This window comes from Podarcis bocagei (assembly GCF_964188305.1).
Source record: "Podarcis bocagei genome assembly, chromosome: 16".
Lineage (NCBI taxonomy): Eukaryota > Metazoa > Chordata > Lepidosauria > Squamata > Lacertidae > Podarcis > Podarcis bocagei.
In genome coordinates, this window is record NC_138142.1 from 18,974,820 (window position 1) to 19,000,468 (window position 25,649).

A 25,649-nucleotide genomic window follows, 5' to 3' on the forward strand; every position below is an offset into this window, starting at 1 on the left:
TCCTCCAGCCAGACATCGTCGTTTCCCTGCTGTGGTCCTCCCTGCTGCGTTGCTGCAGTCACCATTGCTGAGGCTGCAGTAAGCTTGTGGGGCCTCTGGGGACACTCTTTCGCCATATGCCCTGGCTGCTCACAGACGTAACACTTCCTGGTCCCTCTAGGAGGCTTCGCCTTCACTGCTGCCGGTGCTAGGGCTCTGGTTGCTGACTGAGCCCTTGCACCTCCAACCTCCATAGGTTCGGCTCCTCCTCCTGGCGGAGGCGTGGATTGCGTTCGCGCTGCTTCTCTGGGAAAGAAGGAGGGGCCCCCGGCTGGTTCGCGCCCTCCACGTCCTTCGTCCTTGCTCCACGGACGTCCTTCCAGCCTCACCCCCACAGCCAGTGCCCTCTGAACGACCTCCTGGGTGGTTCGGGGTCTCTCCCCCCTCGCTATCTCATCTTTAATCGAGTTGTGCAGTCCCTCCCAAAAGAGGTCTCTTACAGGAGCCGAATCTCTGTCCCATTCCAGGGCGCTGACCAAGGCGAAAAAGCGTGCATGATACTGTCTGACGCTGGCCCTCCCTTGTCTCAGCCCATGCACCTCCTTCCGTGCAAGATCAATGTCAATACTTGATAAGAAACACCCATCCATCGCTTTAATAAAGGCATCCGCATTCTGGAGCGCCGGATCGTTATCTCTCCATAAATTGCGCAACCATGCTTTCGCCTCCCCATGCAGATGGGACATGATGAACCCCACTCTCTCCTGTTCATCTCTAAAGTCTTTATGCAACAGTTGCAGTGCGCACAGTACGTCGGCTCTAAAGTTGGGATACTGTTGCAGGTTCCCATCGAAGTGAGAGAGCAGCCCGCCTGTCCGTCTCGCCAACCCAATTCCCTCCTGCCGGGGTGGTTGCTTTGCCAGTACGTCTAACCTGACCTGGAGATCCCTGCAGGCGGCAGCTGCCTCGTCCTCTCTCTTCCTGGATGCGAGAACCTCGGCGTTCAGTTGTGCCACTGCTTTTCTGAGGTCCTCTATCTGCTGCTCAGCCGTCATGTCTCCTGCCGTTCGTGAGCTCGCTAGTGGGCGCCTGTTTCTCTCCCCTCCTCGAGGCTGCAGATGCCCACAATGTAGTGACGGAGCCTACTGTCAGAGCTGCTTCAAGATCCTAGCTCACAGAGGATCACGCTAGCCAGCGGTCATTAAGTAAAAGTCTTTATTGAATTACAGTTTCCATTCTCACGCTGCTGTCTGCAACTCTACGTCTACTAGCTAGATCGGCGAGGCTCCGTCTGAGTCTCCGCCCCGTGCGCACCAACTTAATATCCTAGCCTTGCTCCACCTTTTCCTCCTGACTGTCCTCCTCTGGGTCCCTCTACCCCCCGGGGCTTCTTCCTTCCGGGATTCTTCTGACGCTGACCCGGACCCTTCTGCCTCCTTGCGCCGGGCTTTAGGACCCGGTTCCCTTTCGGGGCTGCTCACTGCGCCGCCTTCCTCTGCATTTGAACTTGGCGCGCGCGCCCAACCTTCCACTTTCCTCTTAACCGTTTCCTCGCTCCCCGATGGAGGTGTGGCCACTCCTGACTCCTGCCCTCCCTCCTGTGGTGAGCTGCCAGCGCTTCCCTCCTGGCTCTTTTCCTCTTCCCTGCTTCCTGGCGGTGACGCTGGTCCCGATTTCCAGCTGCTCCCCCCTGAGTCTCCTCTGGCTCTATCTTCCTGGGGTGCCTCCCTAGACTCCCCCCTTGCCCTGGCCACTGGTGCTCCTTTCTGTGAATCCTCTGATTCACTGGAAAGACTGGGAGATCTCGGGTCGTCGTCATCACTCATCCTTTCCTCTGTCTCCTCCCCTTCGCTCTCTGTTTCCTCCCTTGCCCGTGCCTCTGCACCTAAACCCCTGACAATAGGTATCAGTAAGAATATCATACAGTGGTACCTTGGTTCTCAAATGGCAAAAACCCAGAAGTTTTTGATTTTCGGAAGCCGAACGTCCAATGCAACTGTCGGCTATTGTTTCTGGAGCGCTTGCACCAATCAGAAGCCGCGCCTTGGTTTTTGAACACTTCGGAGGTCAAACCGACTTCCTGAACCAATTAAGTTTGGTGCTTTTGTTTTTGCTATTTATTTTGCGTTTTTGTTTCTGAGGCTTTTTCGGTTTATTTGTTTTTGTGACTGTGTGGAACCCAGTTCAGCTACTGAGTGATTGTGTGACTGCGGAAATGGATAAAAGCCCCCCATCCAAACAATGACTATCATCAGTGCAGGTAAGAAAAAAAGTGCCATATTTTTCGCTCTATAACACGCACCAGACTATAACACGCATGTAGTTTTTAGAGGAGGAAAACAAGAAAAAAAATATTCTAAACGAAATAGTGGATATATGATTTTTGTGGTTCATGCTGTGGCCACAGACATGTGATCTGACAGTGTGTTTGGAGTAGCCCAATGCAAAAATCCTGAGGATCCATGCTTTGTAACCACGGAGGAGGGAAGGAAGGGGAACCATGGATCCTCTGCTCACGACTGCAGCAGATCCCCCCCGCCACCCGCAGGCATTCGCTCCATAACACGCACAGACATTTCCCCTTACTTTCTAGGAGGAAAAAAGTGAGTGTTATGGTGCAAAAAATACGGTATTTTTTTATCCTCTACAACACTGTCTTATTTATTTTATAGTACACAGTGCATTGATTATTGCTTTCATTTTATGGATCAATTATAGTAAAATTGATGTTAAATTGCTGTTTTAGAGGTTGTTTTTAAAAGTCTGGAACATATTCATCCATTTTGCATTACTTTCTATGGGAAAGAGCACCTTGGTTTTGGAACGCTTTGGTTTTGGAATGGAATTCTGGAACGGATTAAGTTTGAGAACCAAGGTACCACTATAATCCAACATATCCTATTATACAGCACTTTAAATACATACTCCCGTGATATAATAATGCAAAATTGTTTACTGTTACCCCCCCCCCCCAAAAAAAATTAATATTCCCATACCTGGTAAACGTTGCTTTCGGCATCTTCCTGCTTTGCCCAGACATAGGCGACATAGTCCTTCAAGTGTCGGAAGCCCACCTGGGAGAGCGGAGAGAGGGAGGAGTCCAGAAAAACATCACCAGGGCTTTTCCCCAGCGGGATTGTGCATCCTCTCCCCCACCAAAAGAAACCCCTGACAGCCCTCCTATTATTGTGCTTTTCACCACAGGATCACTCTGCAGGTTAGAGTATGGTGCTGATAAGGCCAAGGTTGCAGGTTTGATCCCCGTATGGGGCAGCCGCATATTCCTTCATTGCAGGGGGTTGGACTAGATGATCCTTAGCGGTCCCTTCTGACTCTACGATTCTAGGATTACGATACAGCTATAAAGGGTCTGGGAGTGTCAGGTCTTGAAATCAATAAAAATGGACTTTAATTTGGAACCTGTAATATATACAGTGCTTTCCTTCTAAAAAGAATGTTTAAGGGTAATCTCATTTTGACTCAAGAAAATCACCATTTTACAATTCAAATTGGGGAATATAATTACAGTAAATGGACAAAAGTACAAAGATTCACAAAATGTTTCGGGGTATGCGTACCCCTGTGTCCCCCCAGAAAAAAAGCACACACACACAGTGGTACCACGGGTTACAAATGCTTCAGGTTACAGACTCCGCTAACCCAGAAATAGTACCTCAGGTTAAGAACTTTGCTTCAGGATGAGAACAGAAATTGCGCAGCAGCAGCGCGATGACAGCAGGAGGCCCCATTAGCTAAAGTGGTACCTCAGGTTAAGAACAGTTTCAGGTTAAGAACAGACCTCTGGAACGAATTAAGTTCTTAAGCCGAGGTACCACTGTACACACACACACACACATTTTATTTTACTTTATTTCATTTGTATATGTATATGTATATGTGTATATGTATACACATACGCATATACATAGTAAAGGTAAAGGTAAAGGGACCCCTGACCATTAGGTCCGGTCGTGACCGACTCTGGGGTTGCGGCGCTCATCTCGCTTTATTGGCTGAGGGAGCCGGCGTACAGCTTTCGGGTCATGTGGTTAGCATGACTAAGCCGCTTCTGGTGAACGAGAGCAGCGCATACAAACGCCATTTACCTTCCCGCTGGAGAGGTACCTATTTATCTACTTGCACTTTGACGTGCTTTTGAACTGTTAGGTTGGCAGAAGCTCGGACCAGACAACGGGAGCTCACCCCATTGCGGGGATTCAAACCACCAACCTTCTGATCGGCAAGTCCCAGGCTCTGTGGTTTAACCCACAGCGCCACCCGCGTCCATATGCAAATGAAATAAAGTAAAATAAAATTAACCTGCTTAGCCAGAGGGTTTTGGGAAGGGACATAGCTCAGTAGCAGAGCACATGCTTGGCATGTAGAAGGTATCTGCTTCAAACTCCAGCATCTCCAGGTAGGCCTGGGAAAGACCCCTGCCTAACTCCCTGGTGGGGACAATACCGAGCTAGTTAGACCGGGGGTCTGATTTGTCAGAAGCAATGACCCTTGGCTAGGTGACCTAAAGATCTGACGCTGTAAAAAATGGCTTTCCTGTGCACACCAAAACCTTTGGGTTCCTGCAAGGATTTTGGCAGCCTTCATTTGTGCTGTTTCTGAACCTCCCACAGCACAGAGCAAGCATCGCTGCTGATCATCGTTGTCATGTGGCTGTTTGTTGCTCCCTCCACCTTTGCAGCATGAATAATTTCAATCAGATGCCTTGGAGGTCTGGCCCTGAGAATCATCACTTTCTGGAAATCATCCTGAAATTGTTTTAATCCTAGCTTTTCCCCCCAGAGAGGTGGCGGAACAGAGCAGAGCGGAAAATGATCTTGGGAGAGCCTGTGCAGACCAGGTGGCCCAAAGTAATTTGCTTTATCTTAGCTACCTGCAGTAGCGGGAATAATAACGCAGTCCTACCCAATAGGGCTTTTATAAGAATGGTAGCAGGATTATGCTTGGAACACTTAAAAACATTGCATTTGTAATAATTGCGGTTCATCCAGGCTGCCTTTCGCAGTCAGGGATTATAAAATATTTATCGGCTTCCTGACACTTTCAGTGGAAAGAAACTAAATGAGGAACGAAGAGCTTCATTAATTGCTAAAACCACACCAAAAATAGTAATGGGTTTTGGTGTTATTAGATCGGGTTGTCAAAGATAAAACACAGGAGACAGAACTGTCAGGTTAAATATAATATCATCTGGCTGCCTTTCTGAAATGTATGTGCAAAATACAAAGATGGGGGGGTGTTCCCACCCCACCCTTGAATTTCTTAACATCCCTTCCTGTTGTCCTCTGAAAAGCACTGAGAGATAGACTAGCCCATGCACACACAAAAAGTTGTTTTCTTTTATTCTCATTCTTTGTTTTGTCTTAACAGTGATGGCAGAAAAAAGGAAACGGAATTGGGATATTGCATGCAGGGAAGGTAAGCTTTGCAAGAGGTCAGCTGCTACGGGAGGGGGGGAGATAAGCTGTGCAAAATCTCACGGTGCACATCACAGCCCATTCCCCTGTGTGCAGAAGCTGGCACACTCAAAGCTTCTTTTATTTTATATGCTCTGCCCTCGTGTCACCGCAGCCCTCGGTCAGGTGTTACTGGAAAACCACTATGTGCGGCAACTGCCTCTTACCCGGTAAAGGGCAACCCAGTCCCAGGAGCTGCGGTGATAGCTCGAAGACACCTTGTACCAGGTGACAGCTTGTTCGGGTTTCGTCCACTCATCAGCTACCTGAAGCTCCACCAGCGGCACGTCAGCCCTGGAAGCAAACTGCCAGAGAGAGAGAGAGAAAGGGGAACAGGTGGTTTATATGAAGATTACCCGCTCTGGATCCCACAGCTAGTTCTCCCCTGGTCTCCTCGCTGGCCCAAATAGGACTAATTTAGCCAGCTAGTCCTGATGTTCATCTAATGTTTATTGGATTTTTGAATTCTGAATTTATTTTTATTCACGTTTTATACTGTATTTTATGCTGTTTTTTGTTGCATCAATTAAGTGTTTTAAATTTATTGCTAGCCACCCTGAGCCTGGTTTTCTGAACCGGGAAGGGCAGGGTATAAATAAAAAAATATTATTATTATTATTATTATTATTATTATTATTATTATTATTATTATATAAGCCGGGCTTTGCTATGTTCGACAACTCACAGCAACCTGCTAAGAAACCCCTAGGAAGTGGTGGGATTACCTAGGGGGACACCAAAAGGCAAGGGGGCAGCAGGGGGTGCTGGATGTGGGATGTAATCCATTGGAGCAGTCAAATACAACATTCCTTGTTTCCCTAGAGTGGGCACAGGCAGGGGAACATCCAATCAGTGTAACTTCCTGTTCTACTGGTCTGAAGCGTCCTCCCCCTGAATGTGATCTGGGAGATGGGCGTGACCCTGGCTGACTCCATAGAAGAGCCGAGTCATGCAGCCACTTCTCTCTCTTGATGCCATGCTGCTCCCCTGCAGCCATTTTGTTCTCTTGATGCTGCTCCCTTAATGTATTTTGCTGTCTGCTGGCTCTCAGCTAGCAGCACATGGGCTCAATCCCCATAAGGGATGAACTCACACTATGTTCTGTAACTACAAGCTAAAGTCTGCCTTCAGGGATCATACTGTGAACTGAATGTGAGTAAACCTCTTGTTACTTTTAAGGAAAGACTCCAGTGTCTTTATTCTTTTAAGAGGGATCAAAGGGGACACCAGGAATAATCCAGTCTGTTCAAGCCAGAGATTCAAATGAATCTGCAAACTAACTTCCTGCTGTATTGAGGGGAATTTGCTCTGCTACATGACTCACTAGCGTGAGTGAAGGAAGGATAATATTTAATCACTATATCCTCTCCCACTGTCCTTAATATTCCCACAGTGGAGTCGTAAATGACTATCAGGCTTTAACAGCTGGTATCACGAGTTCATCAGTTTTGTGGAGTTAAACTAAATACAAGCAACCCCTGATTTGCAAGGGGGTTGTGTTATGTGTCATCACACGTTTGTAGCACATGTAAGCACAACCCTGTTGCACCCTCTTCCAGGTCCGAACAGGATGTGTGCATGCACAGCTGAGCCTGCCTTGAATGTGTGCAGAATGGTCATTGCTTGTAATTTCAATTGGATTTTGAATAAATGTACATTTTCCACTGTTTCTAATTTTATTATTATCTTCCTTAGTGGATCGTGCAAACCACTATAACGATTAATGATTTGCATAGGGCAGGGTAGGGGGCACTGGGGATGGAACCAAGGGGGCAGCAGAGGCCCCCAAAGTTTGAAAACCACAGGTTTAGGAGAAGAATTCAATAGACAGAGCAGAAATTTCTGTCCCAGTTACTGGTTGAAGAGAGGCCTTGATCTTCCCCACTCACAACAGCACAGACCTGACTTGGCACACAGCCAAGACAGCCCAGAGATTCCCGGCTGCGTCACTTTCCACCAGGGCTCCAGACTCACCTTCACAGCAAAGATGGAGACCACCGGCTTGTGGTCACTGACGGTGTACTCCATGTGGCTGCAATAGCAAAGCTGGTTCACAGACAGGAGGCCGCAGATGGATCTCCCGGGATGCGTCGGTGCGCCAGAGCCTTTGATCTTCCACAGGATCCGGTCGGTCCAAGCCGGCTTCCTTTTCTTGGCGCTGTGAGGCACAACGTGAGAGCAGAATGAGCGGGCGCTAAAGGAAGTGCCAGAGGGCACAGCGGTTCTCCCCTATCCCTCCACTTAGGATAAGAATGCCCCGTCCAGTCCAGCCAGACACGCCCCATTACCTGGTGTCATACATGTCGGTGCCCACGTCAAACTTGAAGGTTGGGGGGAAGTTGAGGGGTCCCTCTTGGAAGCCTTTCAAGATAGGCCAGGTGTTCTTAGCGATGTTCAGCTGCATAGAACAAGAGCCAAGGCAAAGAGAGAGAAAGGCTGAGAGTACCTGAAGGAGTGTCTCCACCCCCATCGTTCTGCCCGGACACTGAGGTCCAGTGCCGAGGGCCTTCTGGCGGTTCCCTCTCTGCGAGAAGCAAAGTTACAGGGAACCAGGCAGAGGGCCTTCTCGGTAGTGGCACCCGCCCTGTGGAACGCCCTCCCACCAGATGTCAAAGAGAAAAACAACTACCAGATTTTTAGAAGACATCTGAGGCAGCCCTCTTTAAAAAGGTAAAGGGACCCCTGACCATTAGGTCTAGTCGTGGCCAACTCTGGGGTTGCGGCACTCATCTCGCTTTATTGGCCGAGGGAGTCGGCGTACAGCTTCCAGGTCATGTGGCCAGCAGGACTAAGCTGCTTCTGGCGAACCAGAGCAGCGCATGGAAACGCCGTTTACCTTCCCGCTGGAGCGGTACCTACTTATCTACTTGCACTTTGACGTGCTTTTGAACTGCTAGGTTGGCAGGAGCAGGGACCGAGCAACGGGAGCTCACCCCGTCACGGGGATTCGAACCCCCAACCTTCTGATTGGCAAGCCCTAGGCTCTGTGGTTTAACCCACAGCGCCACGTGCGTCCCAGGAAGGAACCTACTGACCCCTTATTACACACACACACACACACACACACACAGAGAGAGAGAGAGAGAGAGAGAGAGAGAGAGAGAGAGACCTCACCTGGTCCTTCTCCCAGAGCTGGTGGAGGATGTTGTTGTCAATGGCGTATTTCACAAAGCGGATGTCTAGGCTCTCAATGCGGAAGTTGAGGTCCCCAAACCAAAAGACAATGCTGGGGTTGGGGGGAGGGAAAGAAGACACAGGTGAGGCCGGGACCCTCGGCTGTTTGAGCCCACAGCACGGCCAAGTCAGGAGGGAAGGCAGAAAATAAGATACATTCACAGAGGACGTCTAGCAGTGTGGCTGTTCACCTAACTGGAGAACCTCCATGTAAAAGAGCAGGGCTATCAGATGTTGGAGAGCAAGGCAGCCAGGGAAAAGCTGTTCCTTGGTTGTGCGAATTCCTTGCTGTATCTCAATGGCTTGCTTAACTACCGGATTTTTCGCTCTATAAGACACAATTTTCCCCTCTTAAAAAGTAAGGGGAAATGTGTGTGCGTCTTATGGAGCGAATGCAGGCGGGAGGCTCTGCTCAGCGCTCCCTTTAAAGGGCCGTGTGGATCGCGTGTGCAGCTCTTGGGGGCTTTTCCCCAAGGAGGGAGAAGTGCTGCCCTTCTCCCTCCTCGGGAAAAAGCCCCCAAGAGCCGCACACATGCTCCGCACGCTCTTTAAAGGGAGCGCGGCTCTTGGGGGAGCCTTCATCCCGCCGCCCAGGAGAGGCTTCGCGTGGCTATCCCAGAAGCCAGAACAGCAAGAGGCTATCCCAGAAGCCAGATCCCTCTTGCTGTTCTGGCTTCTGGGATTCAGAATATATTTTTTTGTTTGTTTTCCTCCTCCAAAAACTAGGTGTGTCTTATGGTCTGCTGCGTCTTATAGAGCAAAAAATACGGTATCTGTTTGTGCTTTTATTGTGTGTTTTCATATTGGGAACGGCCCTGAGATCTTTCGATGAAAGGCAGTACAGTGGTACCTCGGGTTAAGTACTTAATTCGTTCCGGAGGTCCGTACTTAAGCTGAAACTGTTCTTAACCTGAAGCACCACTTTAGCTAATGGGGCCTCCTGCTGCTGCCGCGCTGCTGGAGCACAATTTCTGTTCTCATCCTGAAGCAAAGTTCTTAACCTGAAGCAATATTTCTGGGTTAGTGGAGTCTGTAACCTGAAGCATATGTAAGTTGAAGCGTATGTAACCCGAGGTACCACTGTATATAAATCTAATAAATAAAATACTTCTTTTTTAAAAAAAACAACCAGCCATTTCTCTCTCACACACACACAAACAAACAACTGGGACATGATCGAGGAGAGAAGGAGCCCTCCCTCCCTCTCAAGCAGCAGAGGAAGGAGGCTTTTGCAGGGAACAAACAGCGGTGGCTAAGCCGAGATTCTGAGCTGGGATGTAGGTCAACGCCAGCCGGAAGCCCTCCTGGCTGACTTCCAAACTGCTCCGCCACCGAATGGATCAGGTGGCCTGGACCATCGGCCTCAGCTTCGAGCGCCGCCTGGTTAGTCGAAGCCTCCCGATAAAGAGAGTCTCAGGCTTCAAGAGGGTCAGCTGTCACAGCAAGCCCTGCGTGTGCCACCCTGCCCACCTGGGCGGCCCACGAAGCCACATTTCCACCAGCAGGAGCCAGTCGGAATCAGATGGCAGAAGTGATGTGGGCAGATGGGGGGGCAGGGAGACAGATTGCACTTAGCACTGATACCCTCCCATATTTTTTCCCTTCTTTTTTTTTAAAAAAAATAAGTTTCAGAAAGCAACCACTTTGAAGATGGAAATTCGCCTGTGAGTTCTGGGAATCTGGTTTGGGTTGGGCACGATTTCTGAGCAAATGCTTTCCGTCCATCGATTTCTCCCCACCCCCTGGATGTGTGAGAGAGACAGGGGGGGAGGGAGGGGAGGGAGTTAGCTTAGCCTGGAGAAGAGAAGAATGACGTGATCGCCTTCTTCAAATACCTAAAGGGCTGTTACAAGCTTGTTTTCTGCTGCTCCAGAGGGGAGGACTTGAATGAGAGCTGATCTACAGCGGAATGGACTCACTCAAAGTGATGGGTTCTACTTCACTGGAGACTTTTAAACAGAGGTTGGATGGCCATCTGTCATGGACTTTTAGCCACAATTCCTTCGTTGCAGGGGGTTGGTCTAGATCAGTGTTCCCCAACCTTGGGCCTCCAGCTGTTTTTGGACTACAACTTCCATCATCCCTCGCTAGCAAGACCAGTGGTCAAGGATGATGGGAATTGTAGTCCAAAAACAGCTGGAGGCCCAAGGTTGGGGAACACTGATCTAGATGACCCACAGGGGTCCCTTCCAACTCTGCAATTTTAGCCTCCATACTCCCTCACAGCTCCTTCAACTGCCCCACCTCATCCCTACTCAGCTCCTCTGTGTCCCTCTATCCCTGCTTCACTGCAACCTCCATTTAAAAAACTGCCCTTCTATTTTGTTCTCTTTCCCCCATCATGCAAATCCAAGAATGTGATGCAGTACCACAGATCCTCCAACGGGGGGACTGCGCGATGACAGCCTCACGTTTTTATGTATATAGGAAGATATATATCACTTAGAATCTGGATTGCTGTTTTATTAACATTCAGATTAAATGGCCTATGTGTCATTGCTGTTTTAAACACACACAAAAATGCCGCGGTCTTTCAAAAGTCTTAAAGTGCCTTGTTTCCAAAGTAATTTCATGATTACATAATCCCAGCTTTCTCAGTCCGGTGCTTTCCAGGCTATTCTGGCTGAGGTTGATGGAAGTCCAGAACAGCTGGAGGGCACCTGGCTAAGAAAGGCAGATGTAAGCTTTCTTATTAGTGTTCTGCCCTAGGAAAAAACAACCTATAAATAAGTATGTGTGCATTAGGAGCTGGTTCCCCTGCTCACTCGGTTTGTCAACCCCGCCTACCCCTTTGCCCTTCCCCCGCACCTTCCCCCCACCCTTTAAATCTCACCCACCTATCCTCTCCATAGCTGACCTCCCCAACAGCTTTTGTGAGCCTGCCTGCCATTCCTCGTGGTGCAGCTGGTGTGGCCACCTGCTGGCAGCCGTGTGAACTACAGAGCGTGACAACACCTTACATTTCTATTTATATAGGAAGATACGCATTCATACACATTGAAAAGGAGTCTCAGAGACCAGCATGACTAGGAAGAGGGGAAATAACCAAGGCAGTGGAACGGAGGCTGGGGTGGATTGGGAGTCCTGCCCATCTTCCTTCTTGCTTCTCTCTGCTCAAAATCGCCTTCCAACTAAACATCAGGAAGAACTTTTTGATGATAAGATCTGTTCGACAGTGGAATGGTCTCTCTCGGAAGGCAGTGGGGTGTCTCTTTCACTGGAGGTTTTTAAGCAGAGGTTGGGTGGCCATCTGTCCATGTTTATTTAGTTGTGATTCCTGCATTGCAGGGGGTTGGACTAGATGAGCACTAGGGGGCCCTTTCCAACTCGATTATCCAGGAGAAAAGATCGGACTCTCTATCATACAGGAGAGCTTTTCAGCCACAGGGCCACATTCCCTTCCAGACAACGTTTGTGGGGGAGGGGGACATGCCAGGGGTGGGCGGGGCAAAGGAAAAATGGGCGGGGCAATTGAGATCCAATGCACCTGGGACCGAGACTTACTCGTGGTCAAGGATCCCGCTGGCTGACGGCCCTTCAAACTGCTGCATGTGGAGGATGGTGGTGAAGTCCTCCTTGCGCTGCTCTGCCTTCTCCATGTGTGCCGGTAGGTGGCAGTTTAGGAAGCAGACCATGTTGCCAAAGATGGAGAGGCGGATGCTCACCCCACCTTTATTGCCCTGCATTGGGGAGCGAGGGGGGGAGAAAGGTATGGATCAGCTGCCACCAGGGGCTACGCCTTCACTCTGTGCCCTTGAAGCCATGCTCACTTTCTGCCAGGCTTCAGGGAATCAGCTTCCACCCCCCGTGGCAGTAGATAAGCGGAACAAAGGAAAAGGAGTCTTCTTACCAGTTAGAAACTTTAATAATCACAGCGAGAGAACAAAGAACATTCCTCCTAGAAATCTGCAGCGTTCCCAATTAAGTTCCCTCCTCCCTCCGTCCCTATTAAACTACGTCACTCCTACGTCTTGTAATCTGAGCTTGGAGCTGCTGTGTTTTCTGTTCTGCCACTATATAGATATATGTGTGTGTGTGTGTGTGTGTGTGTGTGTGTGTGTGTGTGTGTGTGATTTTCTTGATTTAACAAAGTGGGGGGGAAGATGGGTAGGGGTGAGGTTGGGTGGTGATGTTTCTATTTCACTTACTATATGTAGGGTTTTGTGTCAGCGTTGCTTGTGCAGGTTCTTTGCTGTTCGCTTGTGTTCCTTTGGTGGTGAGAGAGGTTGGGGTTGGCCTAGGGTGTGGCTGTTCATTTGTGGTTCGCTGTGGTGGTCTTTGTTTTCATGTGTGAGTGGGGTGGGTGGGTGTTTTGGATCAGGTTAGCCATATTGATTTGTATGCTGTTGGTGGACTTTTGTCGTTGTCTTGCTGAGTTGTGTATGTGATAAAGGGGAGCCATGAAGGTGTCTTCTTCTATTTGTCCCTGTGTCAGTTTCAGTTTATTAGTTAATTTTTCTAGTAGGGCTGTTTCCCATACGATTTGGTACCATTGGTCCATGCTTACTCCTGACAGGTCTCTCCTGTTCTGCCACTTTCTGAGCTCTTCTTGACCTTGGGGAGAGCGGAGGAATGCTTTCCAGACAGTGAATCTGTTAACCCTCTCTCCCCCCAGTGTTTCTTTTCCTAGCTGTTCCCCATCCAGCATTTCCCAGCTTCTGCCTTCTGAACTATGCCCCTCTGCAAACCGTTGTTCCAAATCTATACTGTCCTCCTGCTCCTGGGAAGATTCAGGATCTGGGGGAGGGGGTAGATCCCACCTTTTTCCTCAGTGCAGCCCTCCTCAGCATGGCCCCTGACACTTACCCAGTATCCTCCCAGTCCCGTCCTGGTGCAGTCCGTCTGGATGTCCTGTAGAAACGGCAGGTGGTAGTACTTGGCAAAGACCATCAGGATGACACCTTGCATCCGCACCGTGCTCACCTGGAAGAGCGAAAGGCAGTGAGAGAGCCAGGCAGCATGGTGCAATGGTTAGAGCACCTGGCTAGAGGGCCTGGGAGACCGGTGTTCATTTTCCCACTCGGCCACGATGAAGCTCGCCGGGTGATCTTGGGCCGGCCACAGTTCCTCAGCGTGACCTACTCACAGGGTTGTTGTGAGGGTTTAAAGTGAGGAGGTGTGGGGAGAACTACGTACACCACCCTTGAGCTCCTTGGGAGGGAAAGTGGGATATAAATTCAATAATGAATAAATACATCTCTCCGCCCTCACAGAAGGCACGGCACTCAGTTCGAATCCTGAACACACACACCCCAGACTCAGGATGGGAGGCTTGCAGGCTGATCTGCGACAGCAAAGTCTAATTAAGGAGAATGGAACAACAGAAGTATAGAATCGCAAAGTTGGAGGGGACCACTGAGGTCGTCTAGTCCAACCTTGTATCTCAATTTGACCCTTTTACACGGATTTGTATGTTTTGTAGTATTTTATGCATTGTGACTTGCCGTTATTTTTATTGATCATAGTTTAGTAATTCTTTATTGTAACTGATAAGTGTAAACTGTTTACTTATTATTTGTTGACCTTTAATTTTATTGTTCATTATTCTATTACAATGGATTGCTGAATACAGTCATAGCTTCAACTTCCAAAACATTCGGAAACCAAAGCGTGCTTTCTGATTGGCTGCAGGAAGTTCCTGCAGCCAATCGGGAGCTGAGGAAGTCCTATTGGACTTTTGGCTTCCAAAAATAGTTTGCGAACTGGAATACTCACTTTTTTTTTGCGGCGTTCAAGAGCCAAAACATTCGAGAACTAGGCAGTTTGAAAACCAAGTTACGACTGTATTGCTTTATTTGATCTAAGTTGTTTCTTTCAAAGTTATTGTGACTTTTTGGGGGGGTACTGGATCAGATTGTTATTACGTGTGTAACCTTTGCTGTCTATTTTCTTGTTTCTTCAGCTCGTGAATCACCTTATGTATGTATAGTAACATAGAAAGGCAGTGTTACAAATTAAAAGTGAACTGAAATGTACAGTTGTACCTCGGGTTAAGAACTTAATTCATTCTGGAGGTCCGTTCTTAACCTGAAACTGTTCTTAACCTGAGGCACCACTTTAGCTAATGGGGCCTCCCACTGCCACCACGCAATTTCTGTTGTCATCCTGAAGCAAAGTTCTTAACCCAAGGTACTATTTCTGGGTTAGCAGAGTCTGTAACCTGAAGCGTCTGTAACCTGAAACGTCTGTAACCTGAGGTACCTCTGTACTGCAGGAATGTCAACTAAAGCGTCCATAACAGAAGGACATCCAAGCTCTGCTTAAAAACCTCCAAGGAGGGAGAGTCCAGGCTAGGGCCTAGAGGTGAGCTGTTGTCTGGAGAAATAAATGCAAAATATGTGTATTCATGGAAAGTCAGCTTATTGATGGCTACCACCCATGGAGACAGCAATGCTTCTGAATCCCAGTTGCTGGAAACCACAGGAGGGGAAAGTGGGCTCTTGTGCCCAGGTCCTGCTTGCAGGTTTCCAGCAGACATCTGGTCGGTCATGGTGAGAAACCTGATGGTGGACTAGATGGGCCATTGGCCTCATTCAGCTGGCCTCTTCTCATGTTCTTATGAGTTATGCACAGCGCTCCATTTTCAAAGTGCGTTTCCTTTCTGTATTCTATTACATCGTATGCCACAGCAAGAATAGCATATCCAATTCTAGAGCACAAAAGTAAAACATGCAAGGGAGATGGAGTTGTCCCAAGGTGATCTGGCGCGTTATGAATGTGTCCTGGAAAGCTCCGGTTGTGTGTGGGGTAGGCAGGGCGAGAGAGAGGGGGGGGAGAGGAGTAGAATCAGGCTGTCAGAACAAGCCCATCCCATCGCCCCAAGTCACACAGAGGCTGTCCTAAATAGGGAGACAGCACAGCAGGATCCTCAGCCCTTGAGAAACCAGCAGCCGCTCCTCTCCCCTTCGCCGTCACAACAGCCTCCCAAACGCTCTGATGCTCCTCGTCGCCATGGCATCGCCATGGAGACCGCTGTGACGTTATCGTCGGGAGCAGGGCAGGGTTCTGAGGTCATCCGAGGAACTCAGGCAGGCAAGCACCCAAAGCAGCGCACCTGGAGCACCCTGGCTTTGCCAAGGCTACTGGAGCCTCACACCCTCAAATCCTCCCTTGTGGAGGGAGGGAGGTTAGCACCTGCGACGCTCACAAGGGGCATCGCCTCAGCCAGCCTTTGCGTCCCTGAATCCCACCAGCGCCACAGTCGCTGGGCCAGAAGGGGCTGGTGCCATGCAGATCTTTGCAATCTGGGCTGTCGTCTGAGGTTTCGTGCGTGCCTTGGGGGTGCTTCTCTCTATGCGAACCTGCCTCCCTCTGACGTCGAGGGCACTTCTCTCAGTGCCCTCGACGTCAGAGGGATCAACCAGAGAGAGCCTTTTCGGCGGCCGCTCCCAGGTTGTGAGGTTCCCTCCCAAGAGAGGTCAGACTGGCTTTCTCCATCTTATCCTCCCACTGGTAGGCTAAGAGAGGCCTTTGAAAGCGAAGGCTCAGATGATGCCGATCCACTGGGCTGCCATGCTGGCAAACTGGATTGGGACACCATATCAAGCTGCATCCCATAATGCGCTTTAGGACAGGAGTGGGAAGGAAATCTGTCTGGATTGACTGGGAGGCTGCCACACCGAGAGGGCAGAGTGAGGCTGTGGGTCAGAAGAGCAGACCCATGGGCAGTGACGGACATTATGTGCATTTGTGTACAGTGGACACTCGGGTTGCGAACGTGATCCGTGCGGGAGGCACGTTCGCAACCCACAGCATCCGCAACCTGCAGCACCGTGTCTGCACCTGTGCGGGTTGCAATTCGGAGCTTCTGTGCATGTGCAAAGTGTGATTCAGCGCTTCTGTGCATCTGCGAGCGCCGAAACCCAGAAGTAACCCATTCCGGTGCTTCCAGGTTTTGGCGCGTCCGTAACCCGAAAATGTGCAACCTGAAGCGTCTGTAACCCGAGGTATGATTGTATTTTAATGAACTGAACAGAGTGAAAGGTTATGAGTCATGGGGGTGCAGAGATGGGGTGTGTGACTGGGGGTATGAATGAACTTAGTACTTAGCTTATATCTTTAGTTACTATTTTGTTAATGTTTTTAATATTGCTTTGTGGATTCTAAATGCTGCATTGTTTTGTTAAACACACAACTTGTCACAATTGTGAGGTTTAGCTTATTTTTTAGTTGCTGTTTTGTTAAGTTTTTTATAGATTGCAATTTTTTTGATAATTTGTTAATTCTTTTATATGACGTATGCTGTATTCGCGATGTGCTATTATGTTTTATTATGTTATGGTTATTTATTGGTTGTTAAGCTGCTTTGAGATTCATTTGAATGAACAGTGGCATAGAAATGCAATCAATCAATCAATCACAGATGCCCCACCCTTGGCTTATTGCCCACCACTATCATGGCCAGGGACCAGCGCATTGCCAACAGACACTTGAGATCTGCAAGGCTAACTCCCCCAACACCTGTCCACCAGCTGATATCACTTGTGACATCATCTGATGAGTGGGAGGACAAGGTTAAATCCTGCATTGACAGTGTGTACCAGTTTTGAGCAAGGAACAGGGGCACATAGCCAAAGCAGCCGGATTTTACACACACATCCTGCTCATCAGCTGGTGAGTGGAGGGGTTAAATCCTGATCATTTCAGCAAAGTTCCTAATTCAGAACCCCTTGCTGAAACAGTCAAGGAAAGGAAGCATAGCAAAAGGAAACCTGGGAACCACAGCAGGGAGATCAGAAGTCATACTAGAATTAGTGAAGAATTAATGCGGGTGGCGCTGTGGGTTAAACCACAGAGCCTAGGGCTTGCTGATCAGAAGGTCAGTGGTTCGAATCCCCGCGACGGGGTGAGCTCGGTCCCTGTTCCTGCCCTCCTCCTTGTAAAGTAACAAAGATTATGGATAATTTTGAAAAATGGAAGTAGTGGAGAACATATTGATATGCAGTCTTAATTATTGTAATAAGGGCCCATGCAGGAGATGGGGGGAAGTCACAAGTCAGAGAATCTCCTAAGATGATTATACAAATTGTTTGATTGTAAATTTCTATTGATAAAAATAAATAAAAAATATTTAAAACAACAACTGCGGGAATAATAACACAGTCCCTTAATTAAGTTTGCATTGGTCCTGGCTTTAAAAAAATAAATCTGTTAGTACAAACAACATTCTGAATCACTGTTGTTGTTTTGTGTAAAAATTAATTTTATCAGCCCTCTGATTATTTGCAGTTATTAAAAGCATTTGCATTCGTAACCAAAAAAGAAAAGAAAAGAAAGGAAGTTCCCCCCCCCCCAATATTCTTAACCTGTCCTCAGCTTGTCACTGAGTTCCCCTTGGTGCTTACCAGTACAAAATTAAATGGACTCAACACCTCCATGAAGAGTTCGCTCCACTGGTCTGTGAAAAGAGCATCTTTGAGCCGTTTGTTGATCATGGAGTTCACCTCCTGGAGCCTGAAAACAATTCAAAATTGTCACCAGCTGGCAGGCAAACACTTTGGAAAGAACACTCTGCTCTCCAGGCACTTTCACGGGATAAAGAAAATGGAGGAAAAGTCTCATGTTCTTATAAATAACCCCTCTTTTTTCCATAAAATTTATATACCAATTGATTGTAAAGCAAAAAGTCTCAAAGAGAATACAACTATAAAAACTATAAAAACAATTCTTCAAAAGATAAAATCAGCAATGAACTAAAAACAGATAAAAACTTACAGCAATTTTTTTTAAAGGCTTTTCTAAACAAAAATGGTTTTTTAGCAAACGCCAAATAGAGGGCAGGGAAGGCACCTGCCTGGTGTCAATAGGCAGTGAGTTCCAGAGATTAAGTCCCACTCTAGACCAAAAAAAAAGAGATTGATTTCTTACAAATGCATAATGGGTATTATGTGGGACCTAGAACAGCGCCAGTTCCGTAGTTCAAAGCAGCTGAGGATTTTTCAAGCCAAGGATCAGAGGGGGCTGAGCTCACCTCACCCACAGGGCTGAAATCCCTTCCTCCACCAACAAAGTACAAAAGACTCAGTGGCTCTACAAAACCTCGCCCTGTACCAATTCAAAATCAAAAGGAGAACCTGTTCTTCTGATTCAAGATATGAGAGGGGAAAACCACATAATTGCCAGATAATGGAATCATAGAACTGTAGAGTTTGTTCTGAGGTTTGTGCTGAGTTGCTGCTATGTCAAAAAAAATTCTTGGGCATTGTCCTTTTTCAACCATTCTCCGTCTGTGTTACATTCTCCGTTATTGCTTTGGGATGGAAAGAAAAGGCCAAATGGAATATGGAAAAATGGAATGATTATGTGTTTGAATACGTACAATCAGAAATATTTGCACAGGTAGTGGCAGAGGATAGATGGGAAAACAAATGCCAAAGAATCACAAATAAATGGGCTTTTTACAGGGACTGGATAGAAAGAGGGGAAGCCAACCCTAACATACAAGATCGAATGAACAGAATGTGTACATGGATAAAGATATGAAGAAGGAAGGCCTGACCGGGGGAGGGGAGGGTTGGAGTGGGGGGGGGGAGGTAAACCGGATGGTATTTTGAATGGATTTTGTTATGTAAGCCCATTTTCAGAAACCATATATATTAATGCTAAGTAGGTATGCTTTGTAGTATGAATGAATTGTGTTTTGTATTCTTTGTTTTTAGAATATATATAATAATGTTACGTTACTAAGCAAATTTAATAAAACAGTTTAAAAAAACCATTCTACGTCAATTTAGGAGAAAGGAAATCGCATCTGAAAATTACAAAAGGGGAGGGAGAATTTGGGGTGACGTGCCTAGATTTGTGAAGATTGCATTAGGGAAACTTGGCTGCAAAAAAAACAAACAAACCCTGCACCACTGTGCAAAAATGTATATATTAAAATAAAGGTCGGCGGCAAATTTTAAAAAAGAAAAATCTACAAACTGATGTAGATTTTGAAGGAGCTGGGTATGTTTAGCCTGGAAAAGAGGAGGCTGAGAGGAGATATAATAGCCATCTTCAAATATCTGAAGGGCTGTCACATGGAAGATGGAGCAAGCAGGTTTTCTCCTGCTCCGGAGGGGAGGACCCAAATTAATAGATTCAAGTTACAAGGAAAGCGATTCCAACTAAGCAGCAGGAAGAAATTTCTAACAGTAAGAGCTGTTCGAAAGTGGAGATCGTGGAATCTCCCATGTGGGGCTACCTTTGAAAGTAACCCGGAAACTGCAACTAATCCAGAATGTGGCAGCTAGACTGGTGACTGGGAGTGGCCGCTGAGGCCACATAACACCAGTCCTGGCTCCCAGTACGTTTCCAAGCACAATTCAAAGTGTTGATGCTGACCTCTAAAGCCCTAAATGGCCTCAGCCCAGTATACCTGAAGGAGCGTCTCCACCCTCATCATTCAGCCCGGACACTGAGGTCCAGCTCTGAGGACCTTCTGTGAAAAGTGAGGTTACAGGGAACCAGGCAGAGGGCCTTCTTGGTATTGGCACCCGCCCTGCGGAATACCCTCCCATCAGATGTCAAGGAAATAAACAACAATCTGACTTTTAGAAGACATCTGAAGACATCTGTTTAGGGAAGTTTCTAATGTTTGATGTTTTATTGTGCTTTTAATTCTGTTGGGAGCTACCCAGAGTGGCTGGAGAAACCCAGCCAGATGGGTGGGGTATTTATTTTTCTTCGTTTTCATTTGAGGGTTTTTTAAGCAGAGGTTTGATGGCCATCTCTCATGGATGCTTTAGTTGAGATTCCTGCATTTCAGGGGGCTGGACTAGATGTTCCCCCAAGGTCGCTTCCAACTCTACGATTCTAAGTAGGGAGAATGAAACTTAAAGGTTGTGGGGGGAGGATGAGAAAGGGAGAGAAACTAAATCAGGCAGATTTGGCCATCTCTAGTCCCAGATGTTCACATCTTGCAATCACTGCCCTGAGCACCATTCAGAGTTGTGTTGGATGGGAGTTCACACACACGTAAACACACACTCTACTGACATGCTCTGCAAAAAGGGCAGTCCATGGCGGATCCTTTTCCTTACCCAATGGTGATCATGTCTGTGTCGTTGGAGTCCCCAGTGTTGAGGTGCAGGAGCGAGGTCACGTCGGTGGGAGGCATGGCTGTACCAACGTTCCAGGTCACGATAGTGATGCTAAGAGGAAACAGGGAGCCTGGCGTCAAGGGTCATTAATATTAAACTCAAGGCTGGATGACTGTCACACACTTTATTTGGGGCTGCCCTTGGGCCTGGTTCCGAAGCTCCAGCTGGGGCAGAATGCTGAAGCCAGACTGCTGATGGGAGCTTCTGGTCAAGAACATGCAACCCCCCTTGTTAGAACACCTCCACTGGCTGCCCATCTGAACAACTTAGGTCCAAGGTACCACAGGGAAGACTTGAACCCGGTATGTTTCTGAGCACAATTCAAAGTGTTGGTGCTGACCTTTAAAGCCCTAAACGGCCTCGGCCCAGTATACCTGGGCCCACCCCCATCATTCAGCCTGGACACTGAGGTCCAGATCCGAGGGCCTTCTGGTGGTTCCGTCACTGCAAGAAGTGAGGTTACAGGGAACTAAGCAGAGGGCCTTCTCGGTAGTGGTGCCTGTGCTGTGGAACGCCCTCCCATCAGATGTCAAGGAAATAAACAACAAGCTGACTTTTAGAAGACATCTGAAGGCAGCCCTGTTTAGGGAATTATTTAATGTTCAATGTTTTATTGTGTTTTTAATATTCTGTTTGGAGCCACCCAGAGTGGCTGGGGAGACCCGGCCAGAGGGGCAGGGTATTATTATTATTATTATTATTATTATTATTATTATTATTATTATTATTATATGTCCTAGCTTGAGCACGGAAATCACCTGTAGTAGCATCATTGATTGTTCCCCAAGTTGGTGAAACTCATTTGACAACAAGAAACCAAGCCTTTAGTGTCATCAGCCCAGTCCTGTGGAACTCTTGGCCACTAGAGAGTCAGCAGGTGCCTTCTGTGCCAACTTTTAAACACCTGCCAAAAACATTTCTACTCTGTCAGGCCTATGCAGGCAATTAAGAACACTGTTGGGATTCCACTGTTTACATTCCAGCACAGATTGCTGGCGTGAGCAGAACATCCACTCTGTATAGTTGTTGTTTTTAGCTCTCTCTCTCTGAGAAGACGGCAAGGAGAGACGACATGTTTCTTTGTCCTGATTTATGTTTAATAAATGCGTAGCTCAGTATGTATCTACAGCCTCAAGCCTCTTCTGTTGCGCAGTATACACTGCTGAGTAAAATGTGCTCAGGTCTGTAAGCTTGGGTCGCTGATGTATGTCAGAGCAGAGGTCAAAGAATCTCTGCAGTGGCAAGGCTGAGAGGGAGACGTCCCAGTTGGGGCTGAGACCCCCCGATTCCGACAAACACACCCTTCCACACTGGTTAAATGATGTCTGTTTTTAACTCTCTAACCTTTTTATAGTTTTTATTTTACTATTTTTTATGTTTTATTGCTGTAAACTACTTTTATTTTTATTTTTTTTACATAGCAGAATATAAGTACAGTTAACCTTGGTTGTTGAACACTCTGGACGTCGGACGTTTTGGCTTTTGAACGCCAACAACCCGGAAGTGAAAGCTTCCGTTTTTGAACGATTTTTGGAAGTCGAACGGCTTTCGAGGTGCATTTCTCCATTGTTTTCAAGGGATTTTGCCAACAGCCCCATTGTGCCTAGGTTGTCAAACATTTCAGAAGTCGAACCAGAATGGATTACGTTCGACAACTGAGGTTCCACTGTATTTTTGTGAGTAAAATAAAATAATAATTATGGGAATTATGGGTTGTTATTAGTATCATCTTTGTGCCCTTCACCCTCAGGTCCCAAGGAAGGTTACAACATTAATTTACACTATTAAAAACAGTTTAAACAACTTACAGTCACAAAATAAGTTCGGTCCCTGATAGGGTTGCCATATTTTGAAGAGCAAAAAAGAGGACACATTTGCCAGCTTACCGTATTTTCCCGTGTATAACACGCCTCCGTGTATAAGACGACCCCTATTTTATGGGACTCCAGATTAAGGAAATGGGGGGAGATTGCACAGAGTTGTTGAAGTTTGGGGTGGGGGATTGCCGACAATCACTCGCCCGCCTGACCACCGCTGCCAATCACACGCCTCGACGAACCCACCAGTCATCTGCCTGCCAATTGCCTGCCCAATTGTCGCAGTAGCAGCCAATCGCCGTGCCACAACCACCAATCTCCCGCCCAATCGCCGCTGACATCTCCTGCTCGCAGCTGCCACCAATCACCCATCCTCACTCTGCACTATCTGTGTATAAGATGACCCCCATATTTTTAATAATAATAAAAAACCGTCTTATACATGGAAAAATACGGTATACTTTTAACTATGGATCACTATGAAGAAAGAGGACATGTGCTGGAAAAAAGGACACATGGCAACCCTAAAACTGTCGAAAGCCAGAGTGGCAACCTAATGTAAGCTGGACTGAGGTTTGTTAGGCTGAGATTCAGCTAGCCAGAAACATTTATTTCACATTCACACCTGCACACCAGGCATGCAGGGAGGGTCTGTGCAGATGAAGTTGCGCCCCCCCCCCATCAACAAACCACAGACAGAGTTTCCTTGCCTCACCCCAGACACCATCATTCAGCTGCAGGCTTTTGAGACGTGGTGTTTCATCTACAACAAGCAGCTTCCGAGAATTTTGCAGATCAAGACAGTGACAGCCTTTGAACACCCCAGTATTTTATGCCTCAACCACCACCTCATTAATTCAGAATTTGCTGCCTTCATAGGCATCTTCTAGGTGTAGTTTTAGACATCTTTAAAAGGTTATTTAGACAAGCTTACGCTGCCACGTGAGTGACCTAGTTTTGCATTTTTTGCCTTGCTGTTTTTTTTACCTCAGACTTCATTATGTTGATTAATGTACAGGAGTGCTCCAAACATACAGCAGTATAGAAATTTATACATAAATTAATACATATTTATAACTTCTTTTATTTATTACCTCTGCCTGCCACACTACAATATGAACTTCTTTGGGGCAGTTTAGAATAAATAAGGTTTGAAAAAACAGCTAAAAGCAAAAAGCAAAAGCAAAACATAAAACCGTTTAGGGGAAGGAGAATCCTGCATTACTTGTTATTTATAAAGCTTGGATGAACAGGAAAGTCTCTGTCTGGCACAAAAATGACCTCCAAGCTAACACCACTTGAGCCTCCCTGGGAAATCTGTTCCATTACCAAGGGGCCACCACCAAAAAAGTCCCTCTCCTTAGTGGGGTCCAACAATACCTGGAGGCATCAGACCCCCTTGGATGCTGGCATCCACCAGACATTCAGATGATGTTAATAGACCCTCCAAGTGTCTCTGTTCTACAGATTTACAGAAGCTGTCCTAGTTTCTAATTTATTTTTCCTTAGGACATCCCTATTTTCATCAGAGAAATATTGGAGAGTATGGAGTTATGTGACCCCCCTGAGCCAAGGCGATAACTAACTATACAACCTTTAGAAGACATCTGAAGGCAGCCCTGTATAAGGAAGTTTTTTAATGTTTAATGTTTAATGATGGTTTTATTATGGGACGTGAGTGGCGCTGTGGTGTAAACCACTGAGCCTTGTGCTTGCTGATCGGAAGGTCGGTGGTTCAAATCCCTGCAACGGGGTGAGCTCCCATTGCTCGGTCCCTGCTCCTGCCAACCTAGCAGTTCGAAAGCACATCAAAGTGCAAGTAGATAAATAGGTACTGCTCTGGTGGGAAGGTAAACGGCATTTCTGTGTGCTGCTCTGGTTTGCCAGAAGCGGCTTAGTCATGCTGGCCACATGACCTGGAAAAACTGTCTGTGAACAGTAAAGCAAGATGAGCACCGCAACCCCAGAGTCATGCGCGACTGGACTTAGCTGTCAGGGGTCCCTTTACCTATATTTGTTGGAAGGTGCCCAGAGTGGCTGGGACAACCCTGTCAGATGGGTGGGGTCAGGGGGGGACACAGGGGGACGCATACCCCTAAACATTTTGTGAATCTTTGTACTTTTGTCCATTTACTGCATTTATTTTCCCTGATTTGAACTATAAAATTGTGGTTTTCCTTGAGGTCCAAATGAGAAAAAAAGTTTTTCTTAAACACTTTCTAAGGAAAGAGTATAAATAAAAACAACAACAACAACAACAACAACAACAACAACAACAACAACAATTGAATAAGATGTCCCTATTTTCATCGGATAAATGTTGGAGGGTATGTAATAATTTTATTATTTATTCCCCACTCATCAAACTGAGTTGCCCCAGCCACTCTGAGCGGCTTCCAGCAAAATATAAAAACGCAATAAAACCTCAAACATTTAAAAAAATCACTATAAAGGGCTGCCTTCGGGTGGACTACAAAACTTTTGTTGGACTACAAAACCCATCAGATGCAGCCAGCATGGCCAATGATTATGGAACTGGAGTCCTGCAACAGCAAAGTCGTGAGATACAAATGCAATAAATAAAGCACAACAACACTGGAGCCAACTAACCCCCAGTTAAAACCTCGCTTTGGCTACAAATGTACCAAAGGACCTTAGCAGAGACACTCTCTGGCTCAGTTGCTTAGAGCTGGGTCCTGATAATGCCAAGGTTGCAGGTTCAATCCTTGTATGAGACAGTTGCATATTCCTGCGTTCCTATGATCTATGATTCTTTTGGCCTTCCCTGCAGGGCTGTCATTAGCCAGGGATGGGGCTGATGTCCTCATGATGTTCTCCAAGACTCCCGGCAGCTTGCACAGTGAGCAGTCAGGGATAACGGGAGCTGTCGTCAACCAACGGGCACTAATACAATTTCAGCACTCTTAATGGCACGTGCCATTTTCAGACACCGCTGTGCTAATATGATTGGCATGGCCAGCTGGAATGCTCAGTGCCTGGCAGAAGCTCCCGGAGGGCCACTGGCCACGGCAGGCTCCCTGGCAATAAATCCCAGGGCATTAACACAATTAAACCGCATATGCGGGAAGGCGCCAGTTAGCGTCAGCAAAAAGGACTCGCTG

At 47.2% G+C, this 25,649-nt stretch overlaps 1 protein-coding gene across 3 annotated transcripts in view; it reads right to left on the reverse strand.

Annotated features, from left to right (window-relative positions):
- INPP5J (inositol polyphosphate-5-phosphatase J) overlaps nt 1-25,649 on the reverse strand; it is a gene marked incomplete at its 5' end in the record, with an annotated part of 43,740 nt that overhangs the window by 8,061 nt on the left and 10,030 nt on the right. For all 3 annotated transcript variants that reach the window (XM_081174793.1, XM_081174795.1, XM_081174794.1), the window contains 9 exons: nt 2,976-3,053; nt 5,621-5,758; nt 7,428-7,611; nt 7,742-7,851; nt 8,568-8,679; nt 12,132-12,307; nt 13,434-13,550; nt 17,972-18,080; nt 20,651-20,761. In XM_081174793.1, the coding sequence (XP_081030919.1) occupies nt 2,976-3,053; nt 5,621-5,758; nt 7,428-7,611; nt 7,742-7,851; nt 8,568-8,679; nt 12,132-12,307; nt 13,434-13,550; nt 17,972-18,080; nt 20,651-20,761 (1,135 nt within the window). The remainder of the gene's footprint in view (nt 1-2,975; nt 3,054-5,620; nt 5,759-7,427; nt 7,612-7,741; nt 7,852-8,567; nt 8,680-12,131; nt 12,308-13,433; nt 13,551-17,971; nt 18,081-20,650; nt 20,762-25,649) is intronic.